This window comes from Lotus japonicus, chromosome 1, assembly GCF_012489685.1.
Source record: "Lotus japonicus ecotype B-129 chromosome 1, LjGifu_v1.2".
Taxonomy (NCBI): Eukaryota; Viridiplantae; Streptophyta; class Magnoliopsida; order Fabales; family Fabaceae; genus Lotus; species Lotus japonicus.
Genome location: NC_080041.1, coordinates 136,668,507 through 136,681,053, shown reverse-complemented (window position 1 = coordinate 136,681,053; position 12,547 = coordinate 136,668,507). Strand labels below are relative to the sequence as shown.

The 12,547-nt window shown below is 37.5% G+C and overlaps 1 protein-coding gene across 1 annotated transcript; it reads right to left on the bottom strand.

The window, feature by feature from the left end:
• Nucleotides 1-2,905: 2,905 nt before the first annotated feature.
• LOC130731430 (3-ketoacyl-CoA synthase 1) lies at nucleotides 2,906-4,859 on the bottom strand. The gene has a single exon (XM_057583722.1). It carries the CDS (start codon nucleotides 4,702-4,704, stop codon nucleotides 3,124-3,126), a length of 1,581 nt encoding a protein of 526 aa, XP_057439705.1. The 5' UTR covers nucleotides 4,705-4,859; the 3' UTR covers nucleotides 2,906-3,123.
• Nucleotides 4,860-12,547: the final 7,688 nt, after the last annotated feature.

Here is a 12,547-nt window from a genome sequence, read left to right as displayed (position 1 = left end):
AGTGTGCTGCTTTCCGAAGGACGATCTCAGATCGGACTTCATTGGAGCGAGATGCTTCACAGGAGTGTGCAGCTTCATAGGAGCGAGATGCTTCAGGAGCGAGATGCTTCATAAAAGCGAGATGCTTTAGCGGAGCGAGATGCTTCGAGTCATCGTGAGGGTGACATTTTATCCGGATCATATTTTGAGCATGACATTGCATTGGCATACCATGCATTTAACTATATTCGTTGATATATTGCTTATCGAGTTTTCGAGATATAACTTATTGAACTGTTGAGATATTGAATATTGAATTGTTATTAGAAATCTGATAACATGTTATGTATATACCTTAGGGTAGACGATACAGAACTTATATGTCTATATACAACCTATATATATATACCCCTTTATTCATCACATGTTGCTTGTATTATCTATTATATTTCGTGAGTTGACCCTAGCGCCTTGGCTTTGTGTGTATGGTTGTGTTTGGGCGGTCGGCCTGCTGCCAGACGTCCAATCGCTGATTCAAGATGGTTCGTCGTTCGGGGAGGATCCTGAGCACAATGACTGCTACTGAGCCTTCGACGTGGACCCGGACTTCATGCATGATCGGATGAGGGTCGATGTTAGAAGTGTATTATATGGGGGGATTGTTTTCACAGCTTTGATTGTCATTTCCCGTTGGGGCTGACTTATCTTCTTGAAAACTGTATTCACAAAACTCATGGCTCTGACCATGGGATATACTTATTCGCCTGCGGGCACTATCTCTAATTACTTTATGTTTATTATCTTTGGGTTGAGTCTTCATTATGTTAAGTCTTCTATTTGAAAAGAAAACCAAAAAAAAATATTTACGCATTTTCCGCACTATTGATTTAAAGTTACTAAAGTGGCACCACCGAAATCTGGGTGTTACAGGCTCAGCTAGAAATGACTCTGTGGGTGTGCAGGACGTCACGAGAGTCACATTACACACCGACGGGAGCTGGCAACAGAGCGTCGATATAATGGGTGGAGGTGGAGTTATCAGGGACAGCGCGGGGCGCTGGGTTTTCGGGTTTGCAGCGGCGCTGGGGACGGGTGATGCGTTCAAAGCGGAGATCCTGGCAGCAATCAGAGGCCTTATGCACGCTTGGGATAGTGGATGTCACGACATGGCTTGCTATGTTGACTATGTTCAGCTTCAGGAGCTGCTCACAGGTACTGAGAATGTTCATACCTTTTGGCATAGGGATGACATTGAACTTGCTCGTGGGCTACTGCAGAGAGATTGGAGGGTTACGATTAATCATGTACCACGGGAGCAGAACAAGGTTGCCGACGCTCTAGCCAAGATCGTTGTTCGTGAAGGTTGGGATTGGAAGATTTGGAAGGTTCCCCCATCTGAAACTGTTCCCCTGCTTTGCCAGGATCTAGTTGTTTAGTTTCTTTGTTTCTTTATTTTCCATCTTGTACCAAAAAAAAATTTGTGGATAAAGATTCATTGTGTTGGGTTGAGCTTTGCATAAATAAGCCTCGTTTAAAAATCATGAGGCCTGAATCTAACTTGATGCTTATCATAGTTTATTTTCCATGACTTGACCTATTTAAATGTCTTGTTTTAAATGTCTTGTTTGACATGATAACATATTTAAAGGTCTATTTCATCGTAAGAAATTAGTTAAAGATATTGTTTTTAGTTTGGTATGTAGTTCATCATGAAGTGATGGTGAAGCCTTAATTAAAAAGTTATAATAAGTTCAGGTTTCAAAATATAAACTATTTAACTAACGGATGATTTGTTGAAGTGGTATATGTATAATTCTCTAAGCAAAATCTTAGGTTTAAATTTCATGGATGGAAAAATCCTCGACGTACACCCTACCATTATGTAGATCTTTCCGGCTAGAACATGATTGCCTCAAGGGGAGCTTACCTATAAGGAAAAACTGAATCAAACTACTTAAGTGATATTTTATAAAATTAAATATGTTAACTATTAGTAAAATGATAAATAATTCTTTCAAAAAAATGATAAATAATAAACTGAATTAAATAATTTAATAAGTAAGTATAACTTGAGAAAAAATATACATAATGTTATTAATAAAAATAGTTCTATAACTATATTGATACTTAAAACATTAATACATCATTTAATTTTAATTAATGTTACGTTCAAAAAAATTAATTAATTATTGAGCATTGAAGTTATTTCAAACTTTGTGAGTTGTGAGCAAAAATAACTTTAAAAATATCACAAAAATTAAATAACACCATAAATTATTGAAATATAATATTTGATATATTATAATATTAAGTACAAAAATTATAAAATGACAATTCTAATTGATAATTAAAATTATAAAAATATTTAGATTCAGATTTGGTATTATTGTCTTCTGTGTATTTTAACATTTTTTTTTTTAAATTGAAAGAGTTTAATGGATATGTATCATTACCATACATCCACTACACACAAGGTACCAATCACACACCATGTAACAACCATGTCATCATTTTCTTATTAGCCATGAGGTGAGACAGAGTGGTTAGCTCACTTAGTCCATTAATCATGAGATTGGAAGTTCAATCATCGCCCATGTCAATGTGTATATATCATTATTGAACCGAGTTTTGATATACACACACCTCCACCTCTTTTGCACCTTCATTTTCTATCTGTTTTTTTTTTTTAATCAAATCACCTATCACATATTTATTTTCTCTCTCATTTCTTCATATCTTTCTCTTTTTCCATCTCTCCACACCGAAAAAAATGAGGTGTGAAGATATAATTATTCACATTGATGGTATGGTTAGGTGAGTGATTAGTGTCACGACTATTAATATGTGTGAGAATACATGTTGTTTCAGAAAAAGAAAATATTAATGCATGATTGACTTATGGTCTTGCTTTAAAAAGAAGTGTAAATGCTTAATAAGTTCCAATTGGATATGCCATAGCATGAACAGTCTGTAAATACAACAAAATGTACTAGAATCACTTACATCAATTAATGATGTAATTAATTAACAAGAATAAGAACAAACCCCCCCATACCTTAATGGATTGGGGGCAAAAGATAATAAGAATGGAGAAAAGACAAAAGACAAAGGTGATTACAATTTGATAAATAATAATTTTAATTTTTAAGAAGGAACATTAACCGGGTACTTATCAATCGAGTCATCCCATGGGTTGCCCCGCCAGTCCCCTAGTTCCGGCATATCGCGCACCGCCTTCCACACGGCGCTGTTACACTTGAAACCCGACCCAAATGCGATCTGCCAGACCCGGTCCCCTTTGCCGACCCGGCCCTTGGCTTCGGTGTAGGCAAGCTCGTACCAGAGGGAGCTACTAGAAGTGTTGCCGAAACGGTGCAGTGTCATCCGAGACGGTTCCATGTGCCACTCACTGAGTTCAAGATTCTTCTGCATCTCGTCCAGCACCGCTCTTCCTCCGGCGTGGATGCAGAAATGCTCGAACGCTAGCTTGAAATCCGGTATGTACGGCTTGCTCCTCTTCAGAAACGTCATCTTTCGCCGCACCAACGACACGAAGAACATGAACTGCTCCATAAACGGCAGCACCAGCGGCCCCAGCGTTGTAATGTTCGTTTTCAGAGCATCTCCGGCCACCGCCATGAGCTCCCTCGCCAGACAAACCCCTACTTTCCCCTTCTCGTCCTCCATTTGGTACACGCAGTTGTAGTGCTTGTCATCGGACCCCTTGTGGGTCCGCACCGTGTGGACCAGCTCGTACTTGGATTTGGCCCTGTCTGAGGATTTGTTCGAGAGAAGCACCGCCGCACCACCCATCCGGAAAATGCAGTTGCAGAGGAGCATGGAGCGGTCGTTTCCGAAGTACCAATTGAGGGTAATATTCTCCGTGCTCACCACCACCGCGTAGGAATTCGGATTCGCCTTCAGAAGGTCCTTCGCCAGATCAATGGAAATTAGCCCTGCGCTGCAACCCATTCCGCCGAGGTTGTAGCTCTTGATGTTGGTCCTCAGCTTGTAATGGTTCACAATCATGGCGGAGAGCGACGGCGTCGGGTTGAACAAGCTGCAATTCACCACCAGAATGTCAATGTCCTTCGGGTTAACCCCTGTTTTCGCAAACAGAGCATCCATGGCTCCGAACATCACCGCCTCCGCCTCCAAACGCGCTTCCTTCATGCACAGATTCGGTGGCCGCGACGTGATTCCTCTTGGAAGATAAGTCTCGTCCCCCAGACCCGCTTTCATTGAAATTCTTCGCTGGAATTGGAGCGTCTCCTCCTCAAACCCTCCAGTCTCCTCTGTCATTTTGAGGAACGAATCCACCGAGATTTTGCGCTCCTTCTCCGGCTTGTAGCACGCGAAATCCACAAGGTAAACCGGCGCCGACCGCTTCGCCCAGTAGAGTCCAAACAGGAACAGCAGCACCGCTGAACCGGTGACCGTGTCGGTGTCGAGGTGGACCGTGTGGTCCGACCAGAGCTCGGAGAGGTGGATGAGTTTGAGATCGGTGAGCTGAAGCAGAAGGAACAGGATGAGAGGGAAGATGAAAGTGAAAATGAGAACGGTGGCAGCGTTACACGTGTAGCCGTAACCTAACTTAACGTACTTTAGCTTCACCGTCTGGAGAAAATCCGGCAAGCGTCGCCGGATTTTGATGACGGCGGAGGTGGAGTCTTTGAAGTCCATCTCAGCCGTTAATCTCTCTTTGTCCATGTCTATGCTGTCCATCTCAGCTGCAGCAGTGTGTGTTTGTTTGGCTGTGTGAATTTGTATGTGTCTTTGTTGTAACTTTACTCTACTCTATATAGATTTGTAGAATCAATTATGAATGTGATGGATGTTGTAATGTTTGTGAAAGAGGAGGGTTTGGCGTCGGTTTATAAAGCAGAGGAATCGCGTTTGGAGCAAGTTGGGAAACATAAATGCAGCCTCAGTAAAATAACAAATTGCAACTCAATCAACAGTTAAACCACATGAGACCTAGGATATTAACCGCAAGAAACCTATTATCATACTATTATTTTATTTTATTTTAATTCACATGAAATTAATTTTGTGGGAAGTAGTAGTTCGAAAAGGATGGATAGCTCAACCACTTCAGGAAATTCAATCTACTTTGACATGATTTTTGGTTTTGTCAATTGGATTTTTAATAATAAATATATAACGTTCATGGGATTGGAATGATAGAGAATTCAATTGAGTACAAGAAAGAGGGGATATGAGATTTTCCCCTACTTAGCAGGAGGTTGTCTTGGTGGTTGTCTTTGTTTGTTTGTTCTATTTTAGTCTTATTTATTGGATATTCATTTATTTATAATTTTTGGACACATGATAGAAAATAATAATAGACAATCATAAAAGCTAAGAGAAATTAATTCTATTTTGATTTTTCACTCTATATCTAAATATGTACTCAATCTTAATTCATAATTGGATATTTGTAGCCACCATTAGATATTAACAAGCACTGCAATATGAAAAAAGTAATGAAACTTTTCTTTTAAATGGGATGAAAATTGGTTTATGTTGGATAAAATTGCTATTCTACATACAACATAGAATAATAGTAATACTAGCGATCACAATTAGTAGATAGTTAGACTTTTTAAATATTTAGTCGATGGTTCAAATTCTGAGCAGTATGTATGAAAAATGAATTGTTGAAAGTGATGAATCCACTTAAAATGATTTTAAAATTGCGAGAATATTAGTGTCATAGCTTCCGAGTGTGAGATACTTGGTATAACAAAAATTAAATGATAGAAATAAAAACCAGATTTTGCAAACTGTATTGTGGCCGGGTGCAGTAAACAAGACAAAGAGAGATGGGTAAAAGACGGTAAAGTTGGGGAAATTGATGGGGAGCCGGTGGTTGTTGGAAGCTGGTCATCAAGGAACAATTAATGGTGCTGTGCTAACTTGTCAAAACCCCAACCCTATTACTCCCCCGGTCCTATTTATAAGCATGAAAGAGAAGAAAAATCTTGGTCCTTTTTATAAGAACCAAATGAAAGTTTGAGTTATATTAATTAATTTTTTCCAATGATGCCCTTATTAATTCTAACTTGTAAAATGTGTCTCATTAATTATTCTCTCTCTTTCTCACTTTCCAACACTAATAACAAAGGGTAATTTTGGAAGTTTATTTTGATTTAAGACAAATTTAATGCATTTTATCTAGTTTAACTACATTTCTTAAACTATGTGAATTATTTTTTTGTTGCTTATAAATAGGACCGGAGGGAGTATAAAACTTGAAGAAAAAAAAATACTTCAATTTGAGGTAAACCAATCTGGTCATAAGATTATCCAAAGTATGATTTGCACCAAACAAGGAAATTTTGGGATGGGAAACCAGAAAAAAGAATAATATATGTGTAGCTTGAGTAGCTCATCTAAATTATTCAATAGTTGGGCTGAAGCTAGAAATGCCAGCAAGTTTGGTGGTGGAAGGTGAAATTCTGCAACTCTTTGACTTTTCCGTTTAGGGTTGTATATGCAATTCGATTTAGACATAGCTAGCTATATTTATCTAGTTGATTAGGCTAGCTAACAAGTTAAAATGACATAACCTGGTCTACATTGTAAAACTAAGGCATTCCTCAATCAGCCCAACAATGAATATTTATATATATTGTATTTAGCTAAGTGTTTGTAAAAATTAATATGAAACTAGTATGCTTAAACTAAGTTAATATGTGGTTCAACACTTTGTCCCTTAAGTAAGTTAAGTGGTTGAGAGTTTAAATCTCAATTCTTTTGAGTGAAAAAAAAAATCATTAGTCAGTCTTCTACCATTTAATACGTTGAGTGTGAGGTGAAAAATTAGTCTCACAACTATCGTTTGTTTGTTGAATACTTTAATTAAGACCAATTTATTAAACCTAACACAAAAACAGAAAAACTACCTTCTTTTGGCTCCTAACCAAACTGATTGTATTTTATTGCAATCTAACAGGCGGTAAAATGCTATGCCAAACATGCTATAAGTATTAGGAGCAAACATTGCAAGTAACTGAGCTTATACTATATATCCCTTTTTGTAGTTTCATTTGAATAAGTTATATGGAATGGAAAGCAGTTGAAATTTAATTTGAATACAGTGGCATCAGTAAATGCGATCGATCAAAGTCAGCATTGGCCCCCATGTTACGGGAACTGATCATGGTTGGGAATAGCTAATCCTTGAGTCTTGAGTCTTTTCAATGCCACGCTAACAACACGTGAATTACATTCTGAAGCCATATACTATATATGATGCATATGTGTTGTGTAGCTCACCGACCTCCTTCAACTGTTTTTGCATTCTGAATTTGGTTGACCACAAAGGATACACTTCATCTTGGTCAACACAACGTAAAATTGGTTGCTAAACTTCTAGCTAGTTATTGACCAGACCTTTTGTTCAGCAAGTATTTTGTGAGTTGAGTTGTTCTGCATTGAAATTCAGCAAGCACATCTGGAAGATGGTTTTCCAAGGTGGTAAACTGTTCTTAATTAGCAGAGGGGTGAAAATAACTTATCCTTTGGACTGGAATGCTGGCTTGACCCCACAATGTAGGTCCCTTTGAATTTGACAATGTTCCATGATTAGTGATTAGAATTCAGATACAGAACTAGTTATATTTAGCACAAGAGTTATGTGCTGGATCGATCAGTTAGCAAGTGATGAGATTAGAAGTTTTGGGTCGCATCTCATCGCATGTGTATAATAGTGACAGAAATTTCAGTGCCCCATCACATATAATATTTTAACCCCCTTCACTCTCCAACCAGAAACTGATACAATCAATCTAATTCAATATAATGGCCTTTCATAATCATATGCCTACATGGTCGGTTTCCATATGTCAATTCTTGTACACTCACACTCAATTAATACATTTTCAGAATATTATCAAAATCATTTTTCTTTATTACAATCTTTTTTATTATTATTTCAATTACTTATATCAAAATCCAAACTTATTAACTCAAGTAAACACATCAATTTTGTTACAAAACGATATGAGGAAGATTACTATGAGATTGATCCCAACCACAACAATCGTTTCATGATAAAAGCATTCATCCAGTGCCGAAGTCAAGCGTCCCGAAAGGGGACTCGTCAAACTTTTGTTGGGGAATACATCATAAAAGTTCACGCAGATCAGACACTTAGAAAATCCTGATCTCAATAAAAGTTTGATCCAATTCATGTGTGGTAACCAGGACCTCTTCACCTGGACAACGACCAACTTACCAGGACCTCAATCAAATTGTTATTTGATCCAAGTTACAAGTTGGTATCCCAGAAGACATTGAACCTTAGGCTAGAGAAGCGAGGTCGCGAATAAAAAATTTCAACAACTCATGAAGGTCAAATTCACCGAAGAAATAAAACACACTACTTGGTTGGGCTAGCCAACACGGTTCTTATGAAGAAGTGAAGTGGAAATGAGACATTTACGTTGATTAATCTGACTTCACTAAAGTTTGCTTGAAGGACTCTTTACCTCTACCCAACATTGACTCATTGATCGATAATTTCCCCAAATATCAGTTCCTATCGTTATATGTTCCTAGACGATTAGGAGAAAATCGTGTTCATCTCCAATAAAGACTTAGTTATAAGAAGAAAACCCCGTAACAATTGAGATAAGAGACACTAGACTCATGTGCATACATAACAAATGAGATTAAAATTTGAGTTCATTAATTATACATTCATAAATAATAATTTAAATAAATTTTATACTGATATTCAATTATATTACTCTTAACTTAAGATAAAAATGAAAAAGATAATGCGGTTAGATGAGTATTAGAAATAGAAATTGTTACACTATCAGTATAAAATCATCAAATTCTTAAAGCTTTTGGGTCGTATTTCTATTAGAATACATTCTTTTGGGGGTCCAATATTTTATTTTTGGTCAATGGATCCAATATGTGAAGACATTGAAATAGATCTTTTGAGCAGAACATTGAAATCTCATTTGATGGAGTTTGGGCCATTGCATCACATTCATAAGAAGGCCCGTGAGTAGCTGTAATGAGTTGGGTCAATGACTAATCAAGATATTGACCCTAAGTTTTGACCAAAAAAAAAATCCCCCGCCCTAAGTGATGCAATGGTTCTGATTGTGACAATCGCTAGGCTTCTTTAAAAAAAAAACTGTGGGGACAATTTGGAAAGCCTAGCCTACACTCACCGCCCACTTTGAGTTCCTAATAAACAAACAAAACAATTTGTAAAAATAGCAATCAAACTATGAAACAGAATTCAATTCAATACATATAGGCTTAATCCTCAAATTGGTCCTTGTCTTTGTCTCGCTGTTTGAACTAGGTCCCTCACCGGAAAAATTTGTGCAAAAGATCCTCTTTTTTATAAATCATTTGGAGCAAGTCCTCGCCGGAGCCCCGGGCTCCGGCGAGTGATGAAGTGTCACGCTGACTGTGTCAATAGTGCCTACGTGGAATTTAAAAAAAATTAAAATAACATATATGACATTTTAATTTAATTAACAAAAATAATTTGACCCAATTTCCCCAATGCTCCAAGATCTGATTATTTTTCCCCAATTCCCCAACGCTCCACGATCTGAATTTTGACACAAAACATCATTTTCCCCAATTTCCCCATCTGCTTCCTCTCCTCCTCCTCCTCCATCTTCTTCTTCTTCATCTTCTCCTTTCATAAACCCTTTCAACATCACCATCACAAAGAACCCTAATTCTATTTCCTTTCATCCCAAAAGAAGAAAAAACCCACGCCCAGATTTTCCAGATTTCACAAAGAGAACGATTCAAGAGTTACTGTAAACACCATTTGGGATTAATTGAAGTTACTGAAGGTGGTGGGTGTGGTTCTAGGGCTCTCGAACGAGATTCTTGGCCACCACCACCACTTATGGGTCTCAATCTTCTGGGTTTCTTCTTCCATGGCCGCCGCCGCCACCACCACTCACGGCTTGGCCACCACCACCCCTCCCGAAAGCACGATGGGTCTTCTCTCGAACTAGGACAGAGCAGATCGATGGAGATCTGAGTTGGGGATCTCCTCCGAGCCCATCACCATCGCACGCACTGCTTCTACCAATGTTATTTGGCTGGTTATGCTCATTTGAGATTGTTAGGTTTTAGAGATGAAAATGATGAAACATATGCTCTGAAATTGGGGTTCTGTTCTGGTTCTTTCTTTGGTTGATTTTCTGAATTTTGAAGAATATGTATGGGAATCTGGAATGTTATTTGGCGTTTGATTTTTAAGATTGAGTTGTTCGTAAAAATTTTAAGATTGAGGTTCTAGATCTTGGTTTTTTAATTTGGGTATTGAAAAAATGAGATGAAGATGATGGGATGGAGAAGATGAAGATGTTGGTGAGATGATAAAGATAATGAAGAAGGAGATGATATTTTGATTTTCTGGAAATAGAAAAAAAATTATGATGTGTAATTGAATTTAATTTAGTTTGGGTTTTTGATTTAATTTATTTTTCTTAATTAAATTTAATTTTCTGATGTGTAATTTTCTTTTTTATTTTTTAAATCCATGTCACCTCATTTAGCCCGGTCAGCGTTCCACTTCATCACTCGCCGGAGCTCCGCGAGGACTTGCTCCAAACGATTTACAAAAAAGAGGACCTTTTGCACAAATTTTTCCGGTGAGGAACTTAGATCAGACGGTAAGACAAAAATAGGGACTAATTTGAGGATTAAACCTACAATATATATCAACAACAATCTAGTAATCCACCCCAGATAACTCCCCCCCGCGTGCCATAATCAATTTATCCCTAAGTTTTACTATAATAAACGGCAACAACTTGGATATTATAAATTAATTCACCTCAAATAGCTCATATGAAAAAATTGAGGCATAATCCCACATCATGAGTCTCTTGCACTCTCATCTCCCCTGCACACATGTTCATATTTGACTCTCCTGTACCCTCCTCTTTCACATTCCATCATTTTCAATTTCAACATATCCTCTAACCGGCTTAATTATATTACACACCTTTGCTACTTGCATAACACTTGCAGGCAAGTTTCTTTGTGTTCTTATTCTTATGGAAGTCACTGCACGCCTCCATTTTTTCAGCAAATGAGAAATGAAATGAGTTTTTGTTAATTTTCAATTTCAGGGCAAGCAGTTCCTTTCTTGGGTTGCTATTAGATGGGATCATCCGATGAAGGAGTGAAAAATGGAAGCTACAATAAAAGTAGGTGGATAATAACAAAGCCACGTTTGGTTATTTTATTTTTGTCTTTGTTGATAAGTGTAGCTGGAGGTTCTGTGTTTGGATGGTGGCTATTCAAATATCACTCAACAAATAGACAGCTTTGGATGGTGCCTTTTAGCTTTGTTCTCTTGTTTGCCCCAATCATTATCTGTCTCTCGTTAATCGTTTCTGACACTTGAAGTTCCAAAAGCAACGAAGGTGAAGCTTTTCGGACATGTCAAGGTAACTACTGATCCAGTGAATGATTCACTTTCTGACTCAAAGAGATGATCTTGGCATGTGTAATTCAGCTCTTTTGCATAAGTTCTCTGGTTACGGTTCTCCTGCTTTCAAGAGGAGTGAGTACCTCCATGTTTTCTGGTAAACAGTTAATGCGATTTCACTAGAAAGTAGTGAGCATTGTTCAGATAAACAAAAAGAACAGTTCAGAATTGTCTTTGGTGGATGTTCTCTTCACTTGTCCTTTCGTTGTTTTCTTGTAAGGGATTGTCAACTTTCATCGAACTCAATTTTACTAATCTTTTGACAGTTTCTGTGAAATAAATGCAGGACAGCTCCATCATCTTGTAGTACTTGTTCACTTTTAGTAATATAGTTAATAACTAAAGATATTACAAGTTTCAGAACGTGACAGGGTAAGTTGTTATCTGGAGCTAATTTTATAGTATTATTATCATGGCATCTTCAGGGTTTAGGAAAAAAAAGGTGAGTCCGGGGAATGTGTATCTATGAGAATGTAGGTGTTATTTACAAGCAGTAGGGTTATTGGGGTAGGCAAGGCAAAGAAAGCCTCAGATGTTCCCTTCCCCAGATTCTACAATCCAATTGGAATTGACTACACAAGACAGAATTGTTATATTTTATCATATGCTAATGGTAGCTTTCATGTTCCTACCATCCCTTGATTTTTAATTAATTTGCAATAAATGACGTGAGGTTGCTTTCCAATAATGCAACTATTTGGAAAAGCGAATGGGGAAGACTCTAATTAACCACAAGCTTAGCCACCCCTCACTGTCCCATGGAAAGAAAAAGGAGGCTATTCCAAGACAGTTTTACAAGGAGTCCTTGAAGCCTTTCACACTTCATTTCATGAAAAATCAAAGGTTTAATCAAATTTTTAGCCTTCTGTAATAGTTCAATTTTGTTGTCTTGCAATAAGGAGTGCTACATGGTTTCAACAGCAAGACTATGTGCTGAGATTTCTTGAAGTGTTGAATGATCAATATTCAATGCTCAAGTCCCAAATTTTACTCATGGATCCATTACCACCTTTAAATTGAGTTTTTTATTTTGGGGTTTTACTACATGAAAGACAGGATAATCTTTTCTATATA